Source organism: Pogona vitticeps, chromosome 2, assembly GCF_051106095.1.
Source record: "Pogona vitticeps strain Pit_001003342236 chromosome 2, PviZW2.1, whole genome shotgun sequence".
Lineage (NCBI taxonomy): Eukaryota > Metazoa > Chordata > Lepidosauria > Squamata > Agamidae > Pogona > Pogona vitticeps.
The window spans coordinates 209,935,934-209,963,842 of NC_135784.1; the positions used below are offsets into that span (position 1 = coordinate 209,935,934).

At 40.8% G+C, this 27,909-nt stretch overlaps 1 protein-coding gene across 6 annotated transcripts in view; it reads left to right on the forward strand.

Moving 5' to 3' along the window:
- The first annotated feature begins 8,226 nt into the window (after positions 1-8,226).
- The window catches only part of PTBP3 (polypyrimidine tract binding protein 3), a 94,142-nt gene continuing 74,459 nt past the window's right edge, over positions 8,227-27,909 (forward strand). The window contains exons 1-2 of one of the 6 annotated variants that reach the window (XM_072992008.2): positions 8,241-8,386; positions 20,380-20,413. In XM_072992008.2, the coding sequence (XP_072848109.1) occupies positions 8,379-8,386; positions 20,380-20,413 (42 nt within the window). In that variant the 5' untranslated portion in view covers positions 8,241-8,378. The other 5 variants (XM_020791085.3, XM_072992009.2, XM_078384874.1 and 2 more) reach the window with 5 other exon arrangements.

Here is a 27,909-nt window from a genome sequence, read left to right on the forward strand (position 1 = left end):
TTGATTGCTGCTAGTTGGCAGTTTTAACTTGAAGTCCATAACTCTTTAAAATATCTAGCCACTCTTGTGGCAGCTATCCAGTCATATTCTGTTGATGAACTAATTTTTATCCCTAGTATTCCTACAGCAGTGGCTATATCAAGTCTGGTAGTGCTTGTTAGGTACAAAGGTTTCCCTATAGTTGTCCTGAACTTTCTGCTTGGCAGAGATTTACTCTCTTCTTTGACTTTCCAAAAACCTGTTGCCACAGGTTTTGCAGCAACATGGGCATCTTGGAGACCCGGTGTCTCCAAAGGTTCAATAATATTTTGTCTCTGGATGAGCCATCTACCTCCCTTTCAATCTGAATGCCCAAATAGTATGTTGCATCTGTAATTTTTTTACTTCCACTTTGTTAAGATGACATACCTTTGCTTTGTGTTCCTGATCTCTTTGAGTTGCAATAAGTAGGTCATAAACGTAGGTGAGAATAAAGGTCAAGTGCCCATTTCTGCTTAAGGTGCTAGTTTGCCTCACCTTGCTTGAAGCCTTTCTGCTGCAGTGTCTTGCTGTTTCTCATTCCATGATCCAGTAGCTTGCTTCAGCCTATACAGGCCATTTTTTAGTTTTCACACAAAATCAGAATGTTTTATGAAGCCTGCCAGCTACTCCAAATAGAGCTCCTCTCTAATCTCTCCATGTAGGAATATAGACATCTAGGTCCTTGATTTGCATTTGTTTGGAGACTACCACATTCAGGAGCATTCTTTCAGAACTGTGCTTAACAACAGGAGCAAAGGTTTGATCAAAGTCTTCACTTGTAGAAGCCCCTTGTGAAGAAGCCCCTTGGCTACTAGTTTTGACTTGTCATGTTCTACTTCAGCATCTACACTCTGCTTCGCCTTGAAGACCCACTTGTGCCCCCTGGTAGTAATTTGGACAGGGCCCATGTCTCATTCTTGTATAGTGCCTCTGTCTCTCCCATTGCAGCTTCTCTCCCACTGGCAGCTTCAGCTACTGACCTCTTCCTAGGCTGCTGCCTCATTATACATTAATAATAACTTTGCAATGTAAGTTAGGCAAGGAGATAGCACACCTCTATTGGACTGCCATGAGTTTCTCATGGCTGACTTTGGAACTTGTTATGGCATTGGTGCACCACTCCGTACAGAGTTAGTGTACTTCAGCTTTCTAAGTGAAAGCAGTTTACGCACATACAGTTTTGCACTAAAGCCACCCCTACCATAGTTTGATACTGTTGTGCTGAATGGTCCCACCTGTTAAAATTATTAGACCCATATGGATCAGAACCATATATTCCTACTCTTTGAAAATATTAAGATGTAACCCATGTAACTAATAGGGATGTGCCATCTGGATTTTTGGACTCCAAACCATCAAGTCAATTCTGACCGCCTGAAAGTATTATTATTATTATTGATTCCTTCCAGGGTTTTCTAGGTAGAGACTATTCAGATGTGGTTTACCAGACCTTTCTTCTGGGGGCACACTGGCCTATGAGGTGAATCAGAATTATATCAGCATGGCAATTTGAGTCATAAAGCCAGATAGAACAAAAAGCTGACTCATGTTTTAAGAATGCTTGTGCCTGGCAATAAAGATAAATAAACAAACTGATGGGAATACTCCATACTAATACATTCATGGGAGATGATGGAGGACATTCAAGGCCCAGTTTTTCCAGGCCTTAGACAAAAGCCAAGGCATCTGTTATCAAAACAAATAGTACTGGCAGCTTTGACAACTAAAACAGACACAATAAAACAGGCTTTGAATTCCAGAGGCTCTTGTCCCAGTTAAGTTTTCTTGCTCAAATGAAGACCTCAATGTTCCTTCAGCTGTTCATAGAATTCTCTTATATATACAGCAGCTTCTTCCTACTTGTTCTGTAAGCGTCATTACCATATACGTACAGGGAACAAAGAACAGGGACTGGCCAATATATTGTCTTTGCAGGCATTCCAGAAACTCCTAACTGGCCATATAGGATGGAATTCTGGGCTAGACAGAACTTTGGTTCTATTCAGTAAGTTGATTTTTATATTATATTCTTACAGTGTAACTAGGAGACAATCCAGAAATAACATGAATACAGATTTGTTCTGACTACTGAAATTAATTGGAAAGCACTTTTAGGTTATGCTGCCAGTGCTGTTTGGTTGACAGCAATTTTCCCTCTAATGTTCAGCCCTGCTGGGCAGGGCTTCACCTCTTGCAATCGTGACTCTGCTCCCCCACATTCCATGTTGTGACTGGAACCCCAAAGGGGCTGGAAACAATTACTGCGGGTGCATGGAGGAGGAGAAGCTCTGTGTGGAGGATTAAAAAGGCAGAGCCACGTGTGCTCTCACTGCCTCACACCTTAGAGGGAACCTTGTTTGACAGGACCCACCAGCAGTTATTTAAAGCAAACTCCTCCTACTGAATCCAACATGATCCCCAAATTCTCATCTATGATGCTCTCTTAAACTATAATCTTATGTTTTTTTTGGGGGGGGGATTTCCTTTAAATTTAGACAAAATAACAAAAAATGTGTTTTCAGAGAGATGGGGCATGCATTTTATTTTCTTTGGGAGCTTCCCTTCTGTTGTAGTTTATACAATTTATATGCCACTTTAGGCCTCAAGCTGGCCAACAATAAAACCAGCCTGATAAAAACACAATAGGAAAAAAACCAAATACATTAAAACACAACACATGCTTACATGACTAACTGCATGCATTGCAAGATGGTGTTCAAGCATCAGCAGGTTTTGGACCACCTCTCTAATAGCAGCATGCTCAGCTACCTGAAGATGCAGCATGTGGGCACTTCTACTAACAACAAAAGCACTGGGGAGGGAGAGCAAGTGGCTTCCTTACTGTAAACAGGGATGTTGGCAAGTCTTTGGGTTCAAGTCCAAGGTACTGTGTCCCAAGCCCAACTCCCTATTAAAACCAAGCTTTTTTATCCAGAAAAAAAGGGAGGGAGTGGATGAGTTCCAAGTTGCGTCTGAGTAATTGAAAAAAAAAAACCAAGTCAAGGCAATAATGCAACTTAAGTCTGACTTGACAGGGAGTCGCATGACCCCACCACTGATATTAAAGGGTAAGAGTAATCAGAGAGCAGAGGTTGAGCCATCAGCTCAGGGATGTAGTGAGGTAGATGGGTGTATAGCAAGAGGGGGGAGGCAGCCAATGCCAGACCCACATCTTAAGAATAAGTTCCAGGCTACCTTGGTGGACCTTGGAGGGGAAAAGGCCTTCTGTAAACAAAAACGTCAGGATTACTCATTGTCTAGGGGAGATGATAGCCTTGGATCACCAGCCATTCTCTCTGGTGGAGAACACTGGTTTCTGTAGGTTTGTGGCAGAACTGGCACCCTATGACCAATTACCATCCCAAACAACCCTTAGTCACATGGAGGTGTCAAATTTATATTGGGATGTCAGACAACTGGTACAGTAATAGCTGTCCACAGCACTACTACATTTTACAAGTAATATCTGTAACAGCCAGGGTATAAAATATGCCTCTCTTCCCCCTGAGAGGTACAGGCATCAAGGATAGGCCTATACACAAGGGCAAGGTACAAGTGGACGTTGTTGGATGTGGCTTTGATAGAGGGCAGCTACACAGGTCACAATATCCAAGAGGCTCTGAATGATGCAGAAGGGGAGTCTAGCTACAGGAAGGCAAAGTTTGTTATCACAGACAATGGGGCAAACATGGTGGCAGCACTGTAGACTGGGAAGATGAAAGGGGTGCTGTGTATGGCCCACACTCTCAATCTAGCAGTTCAGGATGATTTACAGGGTATGGAAGACACATGTATACCTAATATAATGGAGTGGGCCAGAAAGGACATTATCACCAAAGTGTTCAGGACAGTGAGCTGAATTCCCAATCTGAATTCTGCATCTGAACTTTGCTGCTAATGCACATCCTTATATATTTTCTGAATGAAAAAAGCACACTTATAATAACTGACTTCTGTTGGTTTGAGCACCTCTCCCTCTTCACTGTAAAATTATTCCCGTAGCTAAAATAAATACAACCATCTACTTATGCACTGGAACATTTAATTATATTTATCCTTCAGCATTCCAGCACTTCTTACTTCAAGTGTGGCCCTGCCCAAAGGTGGTTTTGCAATACTCCAGTATCTTCTAATGTATTCAGAATAATAAACTCATTCTTCACCTCAACTACCAGTGAACTGAAGGGCTAGAAGAGCATAACAGCCACTGTCAGTCATGGTAACAAAGTCGTTGTGTTGGACCCAAGTCCAAGGACCAGAACGCCCTTCAACAGAAGCAGCTAGTGTTTCTCCTTTTTATCCCTTTTCTCCTGCCCTGCCTTATCCATCCTAAGGAAATGTTACAGGATGTGGGAAAGCCAAACCATTTTCTTATAGGGGGAGGTCTGTACCTAAGTATTCATGTCTTCTTTCCATTCCCTCAATGGACCACACAATCTGGCTTGTTCTTAATTTTAAGAAAGGACATAAAATCTCCCATGTTGCTCCAAATAAAAAACACATCACTCCCATAGAGGTGGGCTCAGACATGCATGTGTTTTTCGCAATATAACCTCTGAAGTTTTCTGCAAGGCCAATTAATTTTGGCTGTGGACCCACCCTACAGAAACAGAGCAAATCCCAGTGTAATCATTTATCTATGTAATTGGAACTACAGCCATATAACACTATATATGGCTGTAATTCCAATTCTTTCAGTGCCCCCATATCTTCCCCTTCTATTTGCCAGGAGGTGATGGGACCAGTGGCCATGATCTTAGTTTTTTTGATGTTCAACTTCAGACCATTTTTGCGCTCTCCTCTTTCACCCTCATTAAGAGGTTCTTTAATTCCTCACTTTCTCCCATCAGAGTGGTATCATCTGCATATCGGAGGTTGTTGATATTGCTTCCAGCAATCTTAATTCCGGTTTGGGATTCCTCCAGTCCTGCCTTTCGCATGATGTATTCTGCATATAAGTTAAATAAGCAGGGAGACAATATACAGCCTTGTTGTACTACTTTCCCAATTTTGAACCAATCAGTTGTTGTATATCCAGTTCCAACTATTGCTTCCTGTCCCACATATAGATTTCTCAGGAGGTAGATAAGGTGGTCAGGCAATCCCATTTCTTTAAGAACTCGCTATAGTTTGCTGTGGTCGACACAGTCAAAGGCTTTTGCATAGTCAATGAAGCAGAAGTAGATGTTTTTCTTGAACTCTCTGGCTTTCTCCATAATTCAGCGCATGTTAGCAATTTGGTCTGCCCCTTCGAAATCCAGCTTGTACTTCTGGGAGTTCTCGGTCCACATACTGCCGAAGCCTACCTTGTAGGATTCTGAGCATAACCTTGCTAGCGTGTGAAATGAGTGCAATTGTACGATAGTTGGAGCATTCTTTGGCACTGTCCCTCTCATTTTTGTTCTTTATCATGTCCATCTTTGCACAAAAGGTTCATTTAATATCTCCAATTTTCTTGAACAGATCTCTAGTTTTTCCCTTTCTATTATTTTCCTCTATTTCATTGCATTGTTCATTTAAGAAGGCCCTCTTGTCTCTCCTTGCTATTCTTTGGAAGTCTGCATTCAATTTTCTGTAACTTTCCCTATTGCCCTTGTATTTTGTTTCCCTTCTCTACTCGGCTATTTGTAAGGCCTTGTGGGACAGCCACTTTGCTTTCTTGCATTTCCTTTGCTTTGGGATGGTTTTTGCTGCTGCCTCCTGTACAATGTTACGAGCCTCCGTCCATTGTTCTTCAGGCACTCTGTCCACCAAATTGAGTTCCTTAAATCTGTTCTTCACTTCCACTGTGTATTCATAAGGGATTTGGTTTAGATTATACCTGAGTAGCCCAGTGTTTTTCTTACTTTCTTCAGTTTAAGTTTGAGTTTTGCTATAAGGAGCTGCTGATCAGAGCCACAATGAGCTCCAGGTCTTGTTTTTGCTGACTGTGTAGAGCTTCTCCATCTTTGGCTGCAGAGAATATAATCAATCTGATTTCGGTATTGCCCATCTGGTGATGTGTAGAGTTGCCTCTTGTGTTGTTGGAAAAGAGTGTTTGTGATGACCAGCTTGTTCTCTTGACAAAACTCTATTTGCCCTGCTTCGTTTTGAACTCCAAGGTCAAACTTTCCTGTTGTTCCTTTTATCTCCTGACTCCCTACTTTAGCATTCCAGTCCCCTATAATGACAAGAACATCTTTCTTTGGTGTCAGTTCTAGAAGGTGTTAAGTCTTCATAGAATTGGTCAATTTCAGCCTCTTCAGCATCGGTGGTTGGTACATAAATTTGGATTACAGTGATGTTGAAAGGTCTGCCTTGGATTCGTATTGACATCATTCTATCATTTTTGAGATTGCATCCCTGTACAGCTTTTCCCACTCTTTTGTTAACTATGAGGGCTACTCCATTTCTTCTATGGGATTCTTGCCCACAATAGTAGATATGGTAAGAAAAACAGTGGTGCCTTGCTTAACGGGCACCCCCTTTAACAACGAATCCGCATAGCGATGAAGATTTTGCTATCGCAAAAGTGATCGCATTGCGATGTTTTAAATAGAAAAAAATTGCTTTGCGATGTTCGGTACCCTGTTTCGCTTACCAATCATCGCATAGCGATGATTTCCCAACAGCTGATCGGCGGTTCCAAAATGGCTGTCGGGTTAAAAAAATGGCCACCCACTGTGTTTTCGCCCGGATTCCTCACTTACCGGTCAGCGAAAATAGCGGCCGTATGCAGGATTTTCGTTTAAAGGTGAGTTTTAAGCCCACAGGAACGCATTGAAGGGGTTTCAATGCATTCCTATGGGCTTTTTAAAACCGCATAGCGACGAAATCGCTTTGCAGCGATTTTTGCTGCACGGATTATTGTCGCTATGCGGGGCACCACTGTATGGTAATTCTTACTTATCTGGGAGTAAATCTTGCTGAATTCAATTGTACTGATTTCTGAGCTGAAATAGAGTTGTGCTGCTAAATCTCTTTAAATCAATGGATTTAAATTATGTATGCAAGTTAGCCCTCCTAATCCTCTGGTTATACACCTGTCAGATCCACATGAAGTATCTCTGTAACAAACCCTCACCAATGATGAGATATTCACCTTTCTGTTTTATAGGCGTTAAGGGCTGAATCCTATAGAGTTATTTCTTTTATAGCGGGAAATCCTAGGACCATTCATTTTAGGTCTCTTGAGAACAGATGGGGCCTTGAGACTTTCTGTACTGCCTCTGAATAAGATAAAACATCAATAACAAAGCAGACAAAAATGTTGTGGCACCTTCAAGGCTAATTGCTACAGTTGAACATGAGCTTTCGTGGATGAAGCCCATTTCCTCAGACATAAAAAGGGAGACTATGTATTTTTATTTTTTTGGTATTTTTTTCTTCGGCAGGAACAGATTAATCGGTTTTCAATGCATTCCTATGGGAAATGGAGCTTCTACTTACAAACGTTTCAACTAACGAACATATTCTGGGACAGATTAAGTTCGTAAGCAGAGGTTCCACTGTAGTTGCATAAATCTGTATACGAAAATATATAGACTCGATCCATGAAAGCTCACACTAAACTATTTAGTCTTTAACATTTGACATTTGTCCTTGGGGAGGGGGATGGTATCCTTGCAGTGACTAACACATCTGCTTCTTCAAAAACTGTATGAATAAGGAAGCGAGCGCAACAGGACCACTGGGAAACTTCAAGAGCACTTTTATAACGCCGTGGAAAAGGCGTCCACGCAATAAATGGCTCTCTCTCCCCAGCGCTTCCGTCCCCGCTTTCTATACGTGATTGTATTCGTGACGATGACTCTCCCCATTCTGTTAACTTGTCAAGCCTTCAAAGAGGAAAGCCGGAAAGTCTAGGCGAGGCCCCGCCCTCAGCAACAGGAGCAGCTGTTATTACCGTCGAGGCTCGCGCGCACAGATTTCGGCCTCCCGTCCCGTCCCATCAACTAGGGAAGGAAAGGGAAAGGCGGCGCGCACCCCCGGGCGCGCGGGTCTATTTGCATCGGCGCTCGCTCGCGTAAGCGCGCGCCTTTTCAACGCCGAGCCGGGCTACTTCCCGTTCAGGCTACTACAGAGAAGCCGTAAAACGCACGCGCGCACCTTACCTCCCTTGATCCCTCCCACCCCAACTGACGCCTGGGTGTGTCCTTCCCTCCCCCTCCCACTCCAAGCCCTCGTGGGGAGAGGAGGCCGGCCACCGAGACGCCGTCACGCATGCGCGCGCAAGTCGTCCGCCCTCCCCCTCCCCTCCGCCCATCCTTTCTCGTTTTTCCCCTTCGGTAAAGGCGGCTGCTCCGCTCCCTTTTCCCTTCCCTTCCCCCCTTTCGCCCTGTCCCGTCCCTCGCCGCTTCCTTCCTCCTGTCTGTGCCATGGATGGGTAAGTAGGACTCGACCTCGTCCGGCCGTTTTGGGCACGGGCAGATTTCCTCTCGCCTGTTGAGGAGGAGTGCGTGGGGGAGCCAGCCGCCCCTTCTCGCGGCGCTCTCTCCCCCCCCCTCCCCGGTCGCCGTCCCTCCCCCTCTCCCCCCCCCCCACGGAGCCACCCCGCGCCTCTCCTCAGCCGGCGGCTTCTCTGTGGCTTTGTCACACAGAACGACACACCATGTCTGGGGCTGTGGCGGGGGACGAGGAGGGTAAGGGCTCGCTTAGGGTGGGGAGGAGGGAGGGAGGGGGGGCGGGAGAAGTGGAGGAAGGAAGGAAGCCGGCCAGGTGCCCCACTGAGGCGGAGAGGTGAGCGCTTGGGGGGGGGAGCACATTATACGTAGGTGGGGCAGCCGCCCCGGTGCTGCGGCCGGGGAAGTCGTGCAGCTCAAGGGGCTCCAGCCGGGAGGTGGGGCGCCTCAGCCTCCCCGCCTCGGTTTTCTCCCCCACAGCCCCTCCCCGAACCCTGTTTTCTTGGCCTCCCCGCCTGCCTTTCTCGGCTCCCCTTCCTGGGTGGGTGTGGAAAAGAGGGGTCATGCGGAGTTGGCCGTCGGAGCCGCCTCCTGGGCAGGGGGAAGGCGAAGGAAAGAAAAAAAACAACAACAACCAAGCCTTTCCCCCTGCCTTCTCCTTCCTGGGGGAGGGAGGAAGAGGAGGAGGAAGGCGAGGGGGAAGAGAGGGCTTAACTTTTCCCTCAGGCACGGCTCGGCCCTCCGCTCTCAGCCAGCCTGGGGAAAACTTCTGGCGTGTGATTTGCGCTGGGATCGGAACCACGCCGGCGCTGCTGGGCTTTTCGGTCCTCTCCGTGTTTTCCTCGGTGGCCTTTGTGTCCGGAAGGAAGGAGATGGGAGGCGGGGGGGGGGGAAGGGCGAGCCAGCCTAAAGAGCCACATACTCCATCCCCACCCTGCTTTCTCTTCCTCTTGGGTTACGACAATAAAAGCCGGCTGGCTGCCTCGAAACCTATCGGACGGGGCTTCCACCCCTTCCTTTTTCTGGTCTCCACCCCCTCTGCCCTGATTCCCCATCCTAGGGCCACCGCTTGTCAGGTGTGGCTGCGAGACTGAAGTGCTGTTGAGAAGAGGGGGGGCAATGAAGTAGGAAAAATAGGGGGAGGGAGAAGTATGATGATTTCCTAACCGGTACGGATGGCGGAATCGGGTGTGCGCATGATGAGGAAGGGGCGGGGACGGCGGGGGTTCTGCGAGCCGAAAGAAGCTGCTTCTGGGAGGGAATTTGGAGGCAGGGGAGGGAATGGTGATCTTGAAGATGGGAGGCTCTCCCGAGGAACAGCCGGGTGCTCGTCGGAGCGCATCGTGGCTTTTTAGCCTCCGTGGAAGAACCAGGAAATAAAGGGAGCGCCTCCTGAAGTTAAAGGTGGCGGATGCGTTTTAAGAAAATACTTTCGAAATCACGGCATCATTCGAGTTTTTGAAAAGTTGTTTTTCCCTTTAAGAGAACCGTAGCCTCCTGTCTGGCATGGTGTAGTAGGTAGGGTTGAACAATAACTGGAGAAGCTTACCACGGTAATCTTGACTTTGAACTGATGAAGTCCATTAACTAATTAATTGGAACTCTTGTCTCCCAAGGCTGTGAAACCAGACCCGGTGTTTCGCAGTAGCAGAGTTGGCCTTGAAATGTTTAAATCAGCTGATGATGCCTACTTAAACGTTTCATATTACTTTTTTTTGCCATCTTGATAGCTTGTAGTGTAAGTAGACAGTTTCCCCTATACAGTAGTGATGAAAAAGCCAAGGTAATTGTTTTAATTTCCATATTGTTTAGTGTCTCAAATGTTAGGTCTTCTGAATGTGATTGTTTTCTACCATTACTGTATGTAGATCAGCATAAAGCAAGAATGTAGAGTTTTGGACTGACTTGTCGAGAAAGATCAGCAAGACAGTAGAACTCAGTGGAACTTCTTGATTTTATTTACCAACTCATTTGCCTTATGATTTTTGGCCATATTTTATTTGCTGTTTAAACCTGTGGGCACTGTGAGGCTTCAATAGTGAAAAAGAAAACTGATAGTGAAATCAGTACTGTAATTCCTGAATTGAGTTCATGCACTATGATTTTATGACATAACAGCTGTATTTTATGTTACAAAAATGTTTTAATGTCTGTATTTAATTTAAGCCTATACCATGAGAAGGTACAGTGTTCTCACATATAAATGAATGCTAAATCTTATGCATTTTATGTAAACTATTGCCCCCAAAATGATATCATTCTTTGTCTGAAAGAACACAGGTTTCTTTATCAACTGAATGTTATTGATCTTTTAATTAAAATATTGTTATAAGAAGTAGAAAGTGAATTGATATCTAAAATATTGTTTCAGTAATAAAACAAGGAAACTGAAATTTACAACATTTCTTATTTTAATTCTAGAAGCCAATATTCTGTTTCATTAAATAAGTGATTACATTTGTGCTGACCTTTTATTTAGTATGAGGTGAATTTACTGCACTATCCTGTGCATGTCTGTTCATGTTGACATGTCATTGAATTCAGTGGAGCTTGTTCCTAGGAGACTGAATTTTGGATTGTAGCCTTTATCTCTTGACATAAAGAGCCCAATTGAGTTCAGTTGAGATTATTTCTGAAGAATGCAAGTAAGATTGTACTCAAACTCAAACGTGAATATAAATGGAGCTCTGAAGTGTACACAAATGAGGATTTTGTTATATAGCAGTTCTTAAAGAAATACCATGAGCATCTAAATGACATTATATTCATTTAATGTTTAATAATAATAATAGTGTGCTGTCAATTCTGACTTATGGTGAATCTTTTCAGGGTTTCCTAGGTAGAGAGTACTAAAAATGGCTTACCATTCCCTTATTCTGGCGACATCCTGGGACTGTGCAGCTTTCCCAAGGCCACACTCCATATTAAATCAATTTCATTAATGTCAACTTACAACTTATACTTCAGGAAACTAGTCTTTCCTACCTTACTATGAGTGTTTGAACATAGCATCATGTCAGAAGTATGGAGCTTTTGAATGTAATCTAGCTATGCTATTAATACCATGTTAACATGGTGCACATTGTTGATGATGCATTGTGTAACATCTTCAAGAAAATATGTGATATTTTGTGTAATGTGGCACCTCATCTTTTCAGCTGAGTATTTAATATTGGTATGCCAAATACTGTTTTTCCACTGGTCTGCATTTCTTTGTTTTTCTTTGATATTGTTCAGATATTTTTCTGTAAATATGTGATGCACTTCAGGCAGTGAGGGCAGGGATTCTTAAGCTTCCAGCATTTGTTGGGAAGTTAATATTTCTGATGTTTTAGAACATGTACATCTTCTTTGAGACGAATTATATGTCCCTTATGCTTGTGGAGGAGATAATAGAAAATAAAATTATATTTTAGGTTTGAAACTTAGTACTATTTGTTTTCCTTAAGATTTCCACTTATAAAATATGGATAGTAGATGACTACCTCGTGTTGTTCAATATATTTTCAAAGTACATCAGGCATGCATTACACTGAACAATATATTTTCACCTTTGTGTTTGCATATGCATTTCAGCATGTTGTAGGTACATACCCTTTCTGCTTAAGATAAATGTCCAAGAGCTTGATTGTCCACTGTAATTAGCTGTAATTTTGAGAGGATAGGGTCTTGAGTAAAAGTTTCTCAACTTTGGCTCCTCTGCTCTTAAAATGAAAGTGTAGTAACCTCCTGAGGAATCCTGTGAGGATGAACTAATGTTGTTATAATGTGCCCTCACCTCTCACTTGTGGTGATCTTATCAGTGAGAGACCTCCAGGATGTCTTATTATTCACAGCCTTGCTCGGCTCTTGCAAACGCAAGCATGTTGCTTCCTTTATGAAGTCAATGCACATTGTTTTTGATCTTCCAGTTTACCTGTCTTCAAATTTCCCAGCATTATTGTTTTTTCTAGCAAGTGTTTTTTTTTTCTCTTGAGGCACCCAAAGTATGTCAGCTTCAGTTCTTCCATTTTTACCTCTAGAGAGAGTTTAGGCTTGATTTGATCTAGAATTCACTTGTTTGTCCTTCCGGCAATCCAAGGTGTATGCATAGCTTAACTCAGCAATATATTTTGAATGATCGTTATTTATCCTGTTGGCTTTCTTCACTGTCCACTTCCACATCTGTATGTACACTTGGAAATACAACTGTGTTGATAATCTTGGCCTTGGTCTTCAGTGACATATTTTATACTTGATTATCTTCTCTACTTCCTTCATAGCTGCCCTCCTACATTTCAGTGTTCTTCTGATTTCTTAGCTACAGTTTCCATTTGGTTTGATGGCTCAGTAAAAGATACAAAATCTTTAACCATTTCAGTTTCTTTAAAATTGTGCTCAAACCTTGCCATTGCACTTTCTGAGAAATGGCTCCTAAAACAACTTATGGCTTGGGTTTGTGTTTCTCAGATAATTTGAAGGAGAAATCCCACCACCCTTTTTTGAAAAAGCTCTTCTGTCAAATTCTCTCGCAAGCTTAGAAAGGCTGGTTATGAAAACTACAGAAATCTTAGGAAGTTTTAGACACTTTAATAAATTACAGTGGTGAATTATTATCATTGTATTGTATTAAAGGACTAAGATTTACTATGATCTATGTACTGTTTTTTTTTAAAAAAAAAAATCCTGCAGCAGGCTCACAACCTAATGGATATGATATGAAAGGGGGGAAAGAATGGGGAGGGAATAGTAAAACAAGGAAATCCATGTACCAGTATTTAAGTTAAAATAATAGTTGACATGGTAGAAGGGGCTTAGCAATGTTTGTCAGCTAGGTGAAGGTTTAAATTGAGTGACTGGGGATTTTATGAGAAATACATTTAAATGTGTGACCTTGGTGCAGGGGTGAGCCCTTCATTCTGTTTTGCTGTTCCTGCTCCCCAACTCCCAAGCCCATCCTCCAAAAGCATCATGAAAAAATGGTATTGCTCTTTTTGGTTATCTCTAAGAGATGCAGTTCACCTTTTCGGTAGATTTTCATGCAATTTAATACTGAAAAAGTACCAATTTTTCAATGTGTGGTCATTGTAGGGTTCCAGGGCAGAAAATTAAGTATTATGGCACTTGTTACAGGTGTCTTCTGCTTTCAGCCCATTGTAATTTCCTTCCGTCTAAAGGGCCAGTTTATGGTGGCTTTGCTGTACACTCTGAAAATTAAGTAAGCTGAAGTTGCATAACAGTACAGGATATTGGTTAAAAGGTACTGATGTCTGTCAGGAAAATAGTATGTAATTTAAAATTTTGACTTTATTTATTTATTTATTAGATTTATACCCCACATCATGTGGCAGCCGGGCCACTCTGGGGGGCTAACAACAGCAACAAGACAAACAACACAATATTAAAACACAATAAGAATAAAATAATACAAACATTCAACAGATACAATAACTAGTTGTTGTTTAGTCGTTAAGTCGTGTCCGACTCTTTGTGAGGCCATGGACACAGGCCCTCCTGTCTTCCACTGCCTCCTGGAGTTTGGTCAAATTCATGCTGGTAGCTTTGATGACACTGTCCAACCATCTCGTCCTCTGTCGTCCCCTTCTCCGCTTGCCTTCAGGGTCTTTTCCAGGGAGTCTTTTCTAGGGAGTCTTCTCTTCTCATGAGATAACAATAACCAGTAGGATAAATTAAAACAGATGGCTATAAAGATGGTAGAAAGAATGATGAAAGGATTGCAAAAAGGATGATAAAAGGGAAGCAGAGATATCAGCAACTTAATGCTCAGGGAAAGCCTGATGGAAGAGCCAAGTTTTCAATGCTTGTTTAAACCCTTCCAACGAGGGTGCCAGGCGTATCTCCATGGGCAGATTGTTCCACAGGCCGGGGGGGGGGGGACGCTGAGAAGGGCTGGCTTCTTGTTCTTTCCCTCCGGGCCTCCTTCGGGGTCAAGGCCCTCAACCACCCTGCCTGTGAAGAATGGATATTATGGACATATCTGGCTGGGAGCAGGTGTTCTGCTAGATACCGCGGTCCTAAACCATTTAGGGCTTTGAATGTTATAATCATAACCTTGAAGTCCATGCGGAAATGAACAGGTAGTCAATGAAGGGTGGCCAGAATGGTGGAGATGTGCTGAAAATTCTTCACCCCAGTTATTAATCTGGCTGCCAAATTCTGAACCAGTTGTAGTCTCGGCATCAACCTCAAGGGTAGCCGCATGTAGAGAGCACTGCAGTAGTCTATTCTTGAGATTACAAGTGCATGAATCAAAGTCGTGAATGACCCTGCCTCTAGATAGAGATGCAGCTGGGCAATCCTCCAAAGATGGAAAGTGGGTGCCTAGTCACCTGAGTTTTCATGGTGAGATCAGGGTCCAGACAGAGGCCCAAGCTGCAAACCTCATTCTTTGTGGGAAGAGTCACTCCCCCAAAGGAGAGGGAGTTTCCCAACCCACTGACGCCAGGGCTGCCCATGCGCAAGATTTCCGTCTTGTCCGGATTCAACCTCAGTCTGTTTGCCCTCATCCACTCCAGAATGGCCCCCAAGCAGTGTTCAAGGGATGGAACAGCATCCACTGCAGTTGGAGAAAAGGAGAGGTAGAGCTGGGTGTCATCAGCGTACTGATGATATAGAGCCCCACAACTCTGGGTGACCTTATTCAGCGGCCTCATATAGATATTAAATAGCATTGGCGAGATGATTGACTCCTGCGGAACCCCACAATTGAGGATCCACGAGGTGGAAGTCATCTCACCAAACTGCACTCTCTGGGGACGGTCCCCTAAGAAGGAACAGAGCCATGCCAAAATGAGGCCACCGATCCCTAGCTCAGACAGCTGCCCCAGGAGGATACCATGGCTGTGCTTAGTTAAACTGGTTACAATAATTATGGTGACTGTTGATGACTTAATTATACACCAGTATAATTGTACATGATGTCAAGTCTCTAGAATTTTCTTTCTTTGATGAATACACAATTTATAATCATGAAAGTATGTGAAATATAAGTAAAAAAATTAAATTAAAATATTAAGGTAATTATACTATTTTTGACTAGAAGTGGACTAATTCAATAGTGTTATCTTGGCTATTTGCTAGATCTTTTGTACATGTGGTGGGGCATAAATTGCATGCACATAAGTGCTGCGTTTGTTGAATTTGTCCACAGAAAATTTGTCATGTATCCAAGTAACCTCATTTTATTTGATTATTCTTTGATCTTCCTACTTCACTTCAAAGTCTATTAAGTGACTTCCAGATGGTCCAGCTATAGTCTTGTCTTGGTGGAAGGCACTCTTCAGCATTCATCCATTTGGCAAGGTGTGCAGAAAATTTTTCATTAATGTTAGTCATTATGTGTGGGGGGGTGTTGGTGTCCATGAAGTGGCTGTGTTTGGTGCTGTATTATGTTATTGTTCATTATTTGCTAGCATTTCTCAACATACTTCTGAGGGGCAATGCCAAACTAATAATAGACTTTTCCGTGGGGTGGGTTTCAGGTAGCCAATAATGATCCTGCATGATCCATTAAGAGTTACATCCACTTGTTTGGCACACACTGATTTATGCTGCATGGCACTATCATGTTCTGCTGTGAAGTGGCACAGAAATAGAAATTTATGAAGACATTGTCCTTAGGGTTCCTTCTAGTACTGTACTGTGTTTCCCTGAAAATATGATAGGGTCTTATATTAATTTTTGCTCCGAAAAATGCATTAGGGCTTATTTTCAGGGGATGTTTTATTTTTATTTTCCATGTACAGTGGTGCCTCGCTTAACGAGCGCAGCGTATAACGAAGAATCCGTATAGCGATCCCTTTTTGGGGATCGCTATACGGAGCTGCCCCAATCGCCACACTCGCTTTGCGACGATTGGGGCGTCCGGCGGCCATTTTAGAGCCGCCGATCAGCTGTTCGGCGGGTCCAAAATGGCCGCCAGATGACCCGAAATGGCCCCCTGTCAGTGTTTTCGCGCCCTCCCCTTGCTTACCGAGGTCGCGAAAACGCTGCGGGGGGCCATTTCGGGTCATCCGCGGCCATTAAAATGGCTGCGGACGACCCGAAATGCCCCCCGCAGCATTTTCGCGACCTCGGTAAGCAAGGGGAGGGCGCGAAAACACTGACGGGGCCATTTCGGGTCATCCGGCGGCCATTTTGGAGCCGCCGAACAGCTGATCGGCGGCTCCAAAATGGCCGCCGGACCGCGAAAACATCGCTGGAGGGTTAAGTTTTGGTGCCTATTGGAACGCATTAAACTAAGTTTAATGCGTTCCAATAGGCTTTTCCTGCCCCGTACAGCGATGTTTTCGCATAGCGAAGGTTAATCCGGAATGGATTAACCTCGCTATGCGGGGCACCACTGTATATACATTTCTCAGAAAAAGTATTTCTTTTTATTTTTATGGTTTATTTGTGGACTCTAACATCTCTAGCTATAGGCCATTTGTGACCTGCCAAAGCAGCTCTGCTGACAAAGGTTTGCAGTGTTTGCTGCTCTTCCCTGGCTGTTCCCCTGTGACTGTTTTTTGTGTGAGTCATTATAGTGGCAACCCAGAATTGTAGAGGCTGGGCTGAGGCATCTCAGGTTTAAAAGCTGCAGTTTGCAATTGCAGATGAAAATCTTGATTTATCACAGCATGCCAGAAATTGTCAGTGAAACAGTTTTAATATGTCAAACTGGAAAAACCTGGTTCTTCCGAGTAATGCAATAATGACCTGCCTTGCTAGGTTAATAACACTTCTTCTCCATACCTCTGTCATAAAGGTGAACGTAAGTTGCACTTTTTTCTATGGCAGTATGGCTGTCTTAGAATAAAATCCTGGTTGAATAAAATGGGAAATGTCTGAACTCCTTTGCTGACTTGTTTCCTGCTTTTGCACCAGGAAGCTGCAGTTAACCCCACCTGCCCTTTATGTTCAAATAGAGAACACTGGCTAATTGCTTTTTTTTTTTAAAGACAGGATTGATTCTCAACATAAAGCATGGCTAAAAACTGAAAAGGAGTGTTTCTGAATGATGAGCTAGCAATTCCTCATCTTTCCAGTAAATCGTAAACATAATATCAAGAGAATCAGTTTTGTTCTCTTTGCTGTACATGTGGTAGGGACCTGAAGCTACTGTACTCACTGGTTTTCTGGCTGTGGTTGTAGTGAGATCTGACAGTTCTTAAATGAACCTGAAAGTACCCTGTTTCCCTGAAAATAAGCCCTAGTATGATTTTTCAGGATGCTCATAATATAAGCCCTACCCCCAAAATAAGCCCTAGTTAAGTGGTTGCTGTCCTCTGAAGATGCCGGCCACAGAGACTGGCAAAACGTCAGGAAGAACAACCTTCAGAACACGGCCAAAGAGCCCGAAAAACCCAGAACAACCAATATTTTTGTTGTCATTTATTTATTTGTTTGTTTGTTTGTTTGTATGTATGTATTTTATTTAAATTTATTATAATTTTTAAAACAATTTTTGGACAATTTAAATAAAATCATTTTTAAAATGATTTGTTGTGATTTAAATTGTGATTTACATCAATTTGATTTTTTATAACTGAAATTTTAAAAAATGATTTTTAAAAATTTAAATCAATTTGATTTTTTTAAGTATTAATTTTTATCCACCTTGTTTATCACTTTTCAGTTTTCTTAACTTACTATTGTTTATTTTCTTCATCTATTAGAATAGCAGCCATTGTGCCTAAAGGAATGATATACCAAAAGAGGCTGCGATAGAAAGTCATTTAACATCTGTGACGCCACGTCTGATGCAGCTTTGCCCACCTAATGTATTTTGTATTCTCAGCTTGGACCCAATAAAATGTATTGCTTAATAGCTTCAGTAGTGCTGTAATATAGTGGTTGTACTATGAATCTGTTGCAGCTCCATTTTGAGGCACATTTCTGACATAATAGTTAATTTATTATTAGTCAGAAATGTTGGCAAGTGTTACATCCAAATAACAGCACTTTCATATTTGCTGAAATCTTGTTGCAGTGCTACACAAAAGGCATAACTTTGGAGGTGATTTGTTTCAAGTTAAGAAATCTTTAGACATTTGCATGCAACAAGATAATATCTATAGAGTTCTTTTAACTTGAGGCAGTGTGCCTCCTAAAGTTATTTTTATGTGTAGTAACGCAACAGTATATCAGTCACTGCATCTTAGTTTTGAATTTGATTTTATCTACTCATTGATAATACAAGCAGCACTGACATATTTAAATATATAACACTAATTATTAAATTGATAAATTAATCAAGCCTGGCCAAAGGTGGTTGGTAACCTTAACAACAAAAGGGCAGTGAGGCTGTAAGGAAAATAACTCCAGTTATTATGAATCTATTTAAAATCTCCCATGCATACTTAACTTAGAAGATTTTGGAAGGTGGTCAGTTGAGTATTACTTTGTATCATTTCAGTTAAGCCTTATTCATTTAGTGTAACTGAAAAATGCTGCATTGATTGCATCACAAATTATGTGTTGAATGTATCACAGATGGTGTGATATTTTAGCAAAAAGTTCTTGTCCAGGAATCAGTATTGTGACAAGTATGTGCTAATGCAAACAGGAATAGCCACTAAGTATCCGTCCTACAATTGGATACAGCCCATCTTTTGCTTGATTGTTTGATTTGCCAGATTTATCTCTCATTCTGATGTAGGAAAAATTAGTAACTATGTTTTATATCAGCTACATGCAAAATATAAGAAAATTGTGTCTGTTTCTGCTTGCCAGGAACACACAAGTCCTCTCTAGAGTAAAAGGGAAGTTGGTTTCTCCCAAATGGGATCAGTAATGAGCAAAACAAAGGTGATGTCTAGGAACTTTGTTTTTTTGAAATTGCAAGGCAGCAATGTTCAAGGGTTGCAACTTTGGTTCCTCCCTTTATCCAGTTTGTTCTCCCAAAATCTTAACTTTTGAAGCCTCAAGTGTGGATGCTCCATATTAACAGAAGAGGCTGTGCCTTGTAGTCCTGTAGCCCCTGATGATAAAAAAATTACATGGTGGGATAGACTTGAATATTGGAGGGAGAGAAGTAATTAGCAGCTATATAAGCATTACATTATTTTAACACTAAGCTAACTTTCTCAGAAAAGAGTATAGTTATACCGTAATATTGGTTTAATGTTTCCTGTCTTTCAGACTCATTTGAATCTCTTTCTATAAGTGGGAGTGAATAACTAAGATTATATTTTATTCCTTAGAGATAAATGCATCTCTGGCTTGTCTTTATTTATTTTATTTTTTGGGTGGAGAAAATTCTAACTCAACAGAGCCACTCTGTTCCCTAAGGGTTTCTGTTTACTAAAAGGTGAGAGTGGGTGATACCTTTATTACACCACTAGAAAATTACCCACAAAAGCCAGCTTTCAATCCTTACTTGATAGCTTCTGATTGTAATTTTTTCAAGGTGTCAACCACTGTAACCTTTGAATTGCATACAAGGGCCCAACAGCTTTTGTTGTTGTTGTTGTTGTTTAATCTACTAGATCCTCACATAGATGTAATGTCACTGTATGACAATGGTATCTAGCATACAGGCAGGGCATGAAAAAAATATGGGAGAAACTGAATTCTTTTTTGTGACCTTACTGAACTTAAGGAGACATAGTCATAATACAGAAATAATTTGCTGTGGTATGTGAGTTCTATTTATTTCAACATAGATATTTCCCCCAAAGAAGTGGAAATTTAATGGAAAATACATTTGCTAGGGAAAAGAAAAATCTACCATGCTCATACTTGTATATGTGATTAAAGAACAAGAATCTTTCAGTGAACTTTGTGTAAAGTTACCGGTACTTGTTCTAATGAATCTCTTCTTTCCTCATGCTGTGTGTTACTAAACTGTTCCATTTGTTCTGCAAAAAAAACTCCATAACTCACTTCATTCTTCTGATATTTTTTCTTCCATTAGCTTTATTTACCACTTATTTACCACTATCTGTGCAATAATTACTTTTCTAACTTCTCCATTTTCTCCCATTTTTTCACACAGTGTTGTTACAGATCTTATAGCAGTCGGTTTAAAGGTAGGCATCTCTTTCTGTCCTTTCATATGCGCTGGTTACCATTTAAAATTATTTTTTAATAACACATTGATATTCATATGTACCATTTTTTGTGGCATCGCTCTGTTTGTTACACTTTCTTCCTAATGAAGTGGAGTCTTAACGACCTGTGTCCAAGTTCAAGGAGCCATGTGCTGATTCCATCTTTTTAGAAATATGCTTCTGAAACTTTTCACTTTATCACTGTGCAGATAATATTAATGCAGAAGAAAGTAAAACCATGCTTTTAAAGGTCAAATGACATGCAGTATAGCAGTCCTTGTAGTTCAGCATCAGTGGAGACCTCTAGCTATTGTGTGAATTTTAAGAACAGTGACATGAGAACCCTGCATCTTGTAAAATGATAGATATTTTGTAAGTAGTAGTCTTTCCGGATAATTTTGTTCATCATTTATGATGAGAGAAGTTTTACTGAAGCATAAGTGATGTTGAATACTGTCGAACAGTGGTAGTGTAGGCCAAATATCTGGAGGGCAGCTACCATTAGCTCCAGCCAGCATGGCTAGAGGGTGTTGTAATCCAGAGCATCTAGAGAATACCTGACCCTGCTATAGATGTTTCCTGGAGTATGATAGTTGAGTGTAACCATGAGATACTAATTCAATGAAAAGTGATGGTAGTAGTAGTCATCCTAGTAGTATGTGCTCTCGACTTATTTCTGTCTTAAGGCAACTGTATGAATTAATATCGGCCGACAGGTCTGTCATTAACACCCTGGCTAAGATTTTGCAGACTAAGGCCATGGCTTGCCTTATTGAGGGATTTCCCTTATGGAGAGTCTAAAAAGTAAGTTTCACTGAGTTGAGAAGGCATAGAATTGCAGTCACAAAAAACAAACTGCCTTTTCATTCAAAAAAGTGCACAAAAAGTTTTGTGGAAGGCAGCTAAACTGAAATGTTCATATAGACAGAAGAGAAGATGCTTAATTTGCAGTTCAACTTTCCCTCTTTTTTTAGAAGTAAAAACTGCTTTTAAGATTTAAAAGGCACCATATAAAACAATTCCTTTATCTGTCAGCTCTTGTAATTATAACATAATTGCAAGTAACATAATTGCAAGAGCTATATAAGGATTGAGTAGAATTTTCTTAAACTTAAGCTGGGCCATTAATGCAATGGTATCTTTAGTAAATATCTTGAATACTCATACAGTATTGTAATCAGTGTTCTACAATAATAAAATGGGAAGCATTCACATTTAAAAAATGGAAACATGACTTTCCAGGCAATAAACAGATACTTCTGTTTTCAAATAACTTAATCATATAATATCATATATGCAAATGTTATACAAAGATTAGTTGAAGAGTTTTGCAACTCTTAATTGTCCAAAACAAAAAAAGGGTCTACCAAAGTGGTGATAAATATATTTCTTATTAGACTGATAACAGTTCACAATGTTTATTATTATGTATGCCTATGTGTAATAAAAATGGCACTATGAGTTTTTCATTTATTTGTAGGTGGGTCGTATGTGCTTAAAACAAATGTACAGTCACACATGCATCAAAATTTTGTACCAAGATAATCCAAATTCTGGAATCTGAGTAAAAAAAAAATCAGAGGCTTTTTAAAAAGTTTGAGTTTATCAAAGTTGGTGTTCCCACAGTTCACCTGCTGTTTCTTTCATTTTAGAACTTTGTAGTTTTATTTAAATAGTAGTTACAGACTTTATTATCTTATTTGATGAATTCATTTATATTAAGAATACATTTTAATCAAATACAGTGGTGCCTCGCTTGACAATGATAATCCATTTCAGCAAAATCGCCGTACAATGAAATTGTCGTCAAGCGAAAATAAAAAACCCATTAGAATGCATTAAAAAACGGTTAATACGTTCTAATGGGCGAAATACCTCACCGTCCAGCGAAGATCCTCCATAGGGCGGCCATTTTCTGGTGCCTGTAATGCGAGGAATCCATGATTAATATAGCGGGGAGCCATTTTACACAGTGGGGAGACATTTTGAAACCCAACAATCAGCTGTTTTCTGATTGTCGTTAAGTGAAAAATCGGTTCCCGAAGTAGGGGACTGATCATCGTCAAGCGGTTTTTCCTATTTAAACATCGTATTGCGATCGCAAAAACATTGTCGTGAAGTGATTTCGTTGTGGAGCGGGGTAATAGTTAAACGAGGCACCACTGTAATGAAATTTATAATCATAGGCTTAGATAGATTGGCCTCACACAAACAGTGACATTTATGGAGCTACTCATTCCACAGATAAAGTGTTAAGTCTTCAAGATGTTCTATCCTTATGAATTCTCTTCTACTTATTGTAACTTTGCCAGCTGAAAAAAAGTGAAACTATGTATTTTATATTATTCACATAATTTCAAATCAAAGGAGTTCAAATGGGCTGCCAGAAATCCCCACCAGGTCTAGTGAAAATAGGCAGGTAATGCAGATGCAGGAGAGGAATACTAAACATGGAATCATGCCATACGAATAAAACATCTTTTTTTAAAATTTGAAATTGTTTAAACTGTAAGGGCTGCCTTCAGTATACTTTACACTCTCACATTTTCTCATTTAGCTTTCTGTCAGATACTGTGCAATAATTAGCCATACAGTGGTGCCTCGCTTAATGATGATAATTGGTTCCCAAAAAATTGCTGCTGAGCGATTTCATCACTAAGCGAAACACGGTTTCCCATAGAAATGCATTGAAAACCGGATAATCCGTTCCAATGGGAACGGATTGACGTCCTTAAGCGAAAATCGCCATAGGAAACATCGCTAAGCGAAACATGGTTCCCCAATTGAAATGCATTGAAACCTCTTCAATGCATCTCAATGGGGGGAAGAATTACAACAAATTTAAAAAGAGTCGAAACAAAGTCAAATTAGTTTAACAAAGGTTTTATTAAGTGCACTTATGATTTCAAGCATTCTAAACATTTTTAAACATTTTAAAAACAGCCAATATGAGGCTGTCAAAACCATCGTTAAGCGAAACAGGGGGACCCAAACCGTCATTGCTATGCGAAGCATGGTCCCAAACATGGTTATGCGAAAATCGCCCATAGGAACCATTGTTAAACGGAGCGCAAGATCGCTCCGAAAAAGTCATCTCTAAGCGATTTCATTGTTAAACGAAGCAATCGCTAAGCGAGGCACCACTGTATTTCTGCTGAGGTAAAATTCCAAGTTCAGAACATTATTTGCACCCACTTATTGGTCCCTGTAGATGTCTGCTGTATTTTAAGTCTACACAGAATAGTTGTCAAGCAAAGTTGTTACTAGACTTTATGCTGGCACTCTCTTGCCTCTCTCCTTGCTTGCAAGTAGTAAAAAAAGGTATGTCTGGGCTTCCAACTACCACAGCATAGTGTTTGGAGTTCATGGTGAAGGAAACAGTACAGGAGTCAGTGGAGTAGAAGGCTTGTGATGCCCCTTTAGGAAAAAATTGTTGAGCACATTATGTAGAACCTGAGTCAAAACATACTGCAGATTTCTGAAAGCATGTTCTGTTTATTCCCTCCTCAATTCAGTGAAAAGAGAATTCTAAGATTATTCTAAGCTCTTTGTGATTGTGTTCTGATAAGAGCCTCTTGAGTTTCAAGTGTCCTGATTTTAGTATTCCTTGTATGTCTTATATAGATACTGTATGCATTCTTTCAATTATAGACGTCTTTTCCACTGGTTCTTTAATTACAGTCTTGGGTGCCTTTCATTAGATGCATAGTAGCTTGATACTGATCTAGTAGGGAGCTTCAATAATTGATACGTTAGACAATGGAACTAGCTGAATGCTAACCTTGCCAGTGAGAAAGCAGGAATGAAACAGATGGGCTCTCTCTGTTAAGCGAACAGCCTTGTTTCTAGGGAGATTGCTGCTCAACTTGTTGAACCAGTAGTAAAATGGGGTGTTTTTGTTGGTGGTGAAGCTTGTTGCTATCTCAATTAAGTAATTTGGCGTTATGAAATGTATGCTTTGTCTAAGTCCAGCTCACCCACAATACATAGCTTCTACAGTTTCCTCAGTCATTTTTGGTTACATTCTGTAGCCATCTTCCAATTTTAAAAAGGCTTCTGTTTGTAATGAATCTACATTTGTATTCTGAACTTCTTGTTAGGGCTTCAACCAATTTGTATCTGTATGACACATTTGTGAGTACGTTAGACAGAGTACGTTAGACAGAGAATGACTTGTCCAGGTCTTCATAAATAAGCATGACTTGTCTCCCACATTGAAATGCCACCTTCTGATGGCTGCATGACACAGATTTTGTTTCTACCAGACATATAGAAATCTAGATTTTGGCCATTATCCCTTAATTGGGAAATGTCAATGACAGAACAAATCAAACTGGTGTCTCTGCATTCCTTTTTTTTAAAAAAATTTTTGGGTAAACGTAATAAATGTAACATAAAGCTGATTTAGTTTGTTGAGCTGTAGCAAACTTCATTATAAAAGATTTGACAGTGTAAAATTATATAGATGCTAAGAGTAATAGTCAAGAATAATCATAGTAGGCTTCTCTCTTCATTCAGTTGTGCTTAAGGATGCATTTGGAAGGTTCCGTTCTTCCTTATAACAACCCTGGCTAAATTCTTGCTTTCAGGTTTAACAGTACCCTCCAAGAACATGTTATGTCATTTTGGATTCATTATTGTGTTCTCTGAGACATGTCTCACTTATGCTCTTTTATTGCATTGCATACTGCCTGCTGGACTGCAGAGGCTGAAAAAAAGATTTATGGCTTCCACATGGGGCTAAAGGAGTTGTTCTCAGCCTTTTTTTTTCCAACCATGGCAATAAACAGAATATGAAAGAAATATAGGCTGAATCCGAATTGTAGAAGTTACATAAAAATCTTATAAGGTGGTGTGTGAAGAATTATTTCCAGTCTGTGGCCCCCTTCAAATGTGTCAGAAGATCATATGCTCCTCACTGAGAATGGCTGGGCTAGAAGGTGGAGGTTTGAATCATCAGTGTGTGTGAGAAGGGACAGATGAGATCTCCTAGAGTGCATATAACTAGTGGAGTTAAATACATCTTGTTACTCATGCAGCCTTGGGCAAACTGCACAGTCCCAGAGCAATGCTAGAAGGAGATTTATGAATGGGTTCTAACTACTTACACCTAGAAAACGTATAAAGGGGTCAGTATAAATTGGATGTAATTTTACATTATATTAGACTAGGAATCTCATGGTGCCATGCAGTGTGCTATATAAAAGTAGAGCTGTAAAACATTGAGCTATTTGTGGGAAGAGTTGTTAGTCCATATAGTTGATTAAAGATATGAAACTGCTTTTTAACATAATTAGGTATTCTTTCCTCAAATATCTACCACCTTTCCACATATAATTTTAATACTGAGATTAAAGGAACTGAGCAGGCCATGATATTGAGCTATCTTCTGCTGTCTGTTCTGAGATACTGATATTTTCAGCAGATTGAAAGTTGCACATGTTGTCACTGTAATAGAACAGTATGGAGTATACAGACCAAATAAAGAGAAACCCTTGACCAGATGCAGCAGTCATCTTTTTGCATCCTAACATTCCGATTGGGAGGTTCTGGAGCAGGGTTTTTTGTGTATGTTTTAAATCATCGGGAGTGGAGGGGAGTCTTAATTCTCATTACACTGGATATGGATGTACATTTTTAGATTTTGGCTCATGTGTTGATTTTTCTGTTTCTCTTAAAATATGAAGCTGAGTGAGGTTAAATAGCAGATTTCATTCTGTGCTCCTGAACCTATCACATTGCACTGTTTCGGTTTATAGGACATAATGTTTCTGTTTTATGTCTTTTTTTGGAATGAGGGGGTTGGGATGTGTGAGTGTATCAGAGTGTGTTTAATCAAACTTTCATCTACACATTTTTGGTGAAAATGACTGAGAAGTCTTTCTAACTTGGTGTGGAATAGAAATATTGTAAAATATCATTACTGCTGGTGTGGCTGAAGCCCCTTAAAATTATCATTAGTCTTGTCGCTGCTTTTATTTGAAGACCACTGTAATCAGGAGTTATATAACAATCTGTTTCTTCTGTCTTTCATGTTGGCCAGACTTAATCAGACCAATTAAATTGATAATTAAAAGATTTGTATGTCAAAATTACCTGACAGTTGCCTAGCTAGTATTTCCAGTAAATCTTCATTCTAGCCTAGTAACAAAATTAGTTAATTTGTTGTGGTAAATGCTAAGCAAGACGACAGTAGGATCAAACACTCTTATTGTTTGAGAAAAAAGCTCAATAATCAATGATTTTTAAAATGTAAATTGATTTAAATTTAAATTTAAATTTTAAAAATGATTTTAAAAAATTTGTAAAAACTGATTTTCAAAAATTTAAATTGTGATTTGAATCAATTTTATTTAAATAAAATCCACCCTGGTTGACGGTGGTATTGATTCTCTCATGACTACCACCACTTCTAATGTTAACAGCTGGAGGATATACATTCTTCTTCGTGGTCTCTGTGAATGCACACGAATGGGTTAAACTGCGCCTGCGCAGGACTCTTCAGAATATTCTAGAGCTAATAAACTGGCTAATATAATGTTTACCTGTGTCGCGCATGCTCCTGCCGCCTGCGGTACCTCAGTTCCTTTTTGCTGCCGCTGCAATAGGACTTCTTCGCATTACTAGAGCTGTTAAGTCTTTGAAATCTTTGGCTTTGATCTCGAACTGTTTCCTGACTACGTATTATCTTCTCTGGATATTTTGACTCAGACTGACCTGGTTTTCGATTTTTTAAAAATTCGGCTGACAGTTTATCTTGTTTGACCCTTGGACTGTTTATGGATTCTGATTTGGATTGCAGATTGGACTTAAATCATTTTTATTCCTCGGCTTGATTTCTTGGTTGATCTGGACTTATTGGACGTTTCCCGTGAGCTGACTATCCCTTCCTTAGCCATCGTCACCTTTCCCGCCAAATTTTATGGCCTCTTTGGGCCCTTTCAAACGTTGTGTGTTGTGTGCTGGTAAAATCCCCTTTTCGGATGGATACGACTGCTGTTTGTTCTGTTTAGGGGAAAGGGATCAACCCAATTCCTGCCAGGAGTGCAAGAAATTAACTAAGCCCGCACTCAAACTCCACTTACGGCACTTCCGATCTTACCTTTGGGAGAAGTCGCTAACACCTTTGGGCCCGACAACCATGGAGTATGTAGTGTTTTTGGCACCTCCAACTCCTTGTCCTGATACCGCTGCTTTGTTGGCACCTGCTACTCCATCATCCAGGGCTTCTTCCAAAATCTCCAAACCAAAAAAGTCTTCGGTATTGGGGTTGGCATCAGTATTGAAAGTACCACCAGCCAAGAATCCTAAGAAGAAGAAGGAGACAGTTAAGCACAAGAAGGTCAAACACCCTTCTAAATCTGTGCAAACTAAGGAACTTTCTCCAGCTCAAGGCGCTTTGCCATCCCCTATCCTCAAGGAATCTTCCAGGGACATACATGACCCCAAGTCTTTCTCGGAGGAGGATGCCTTTA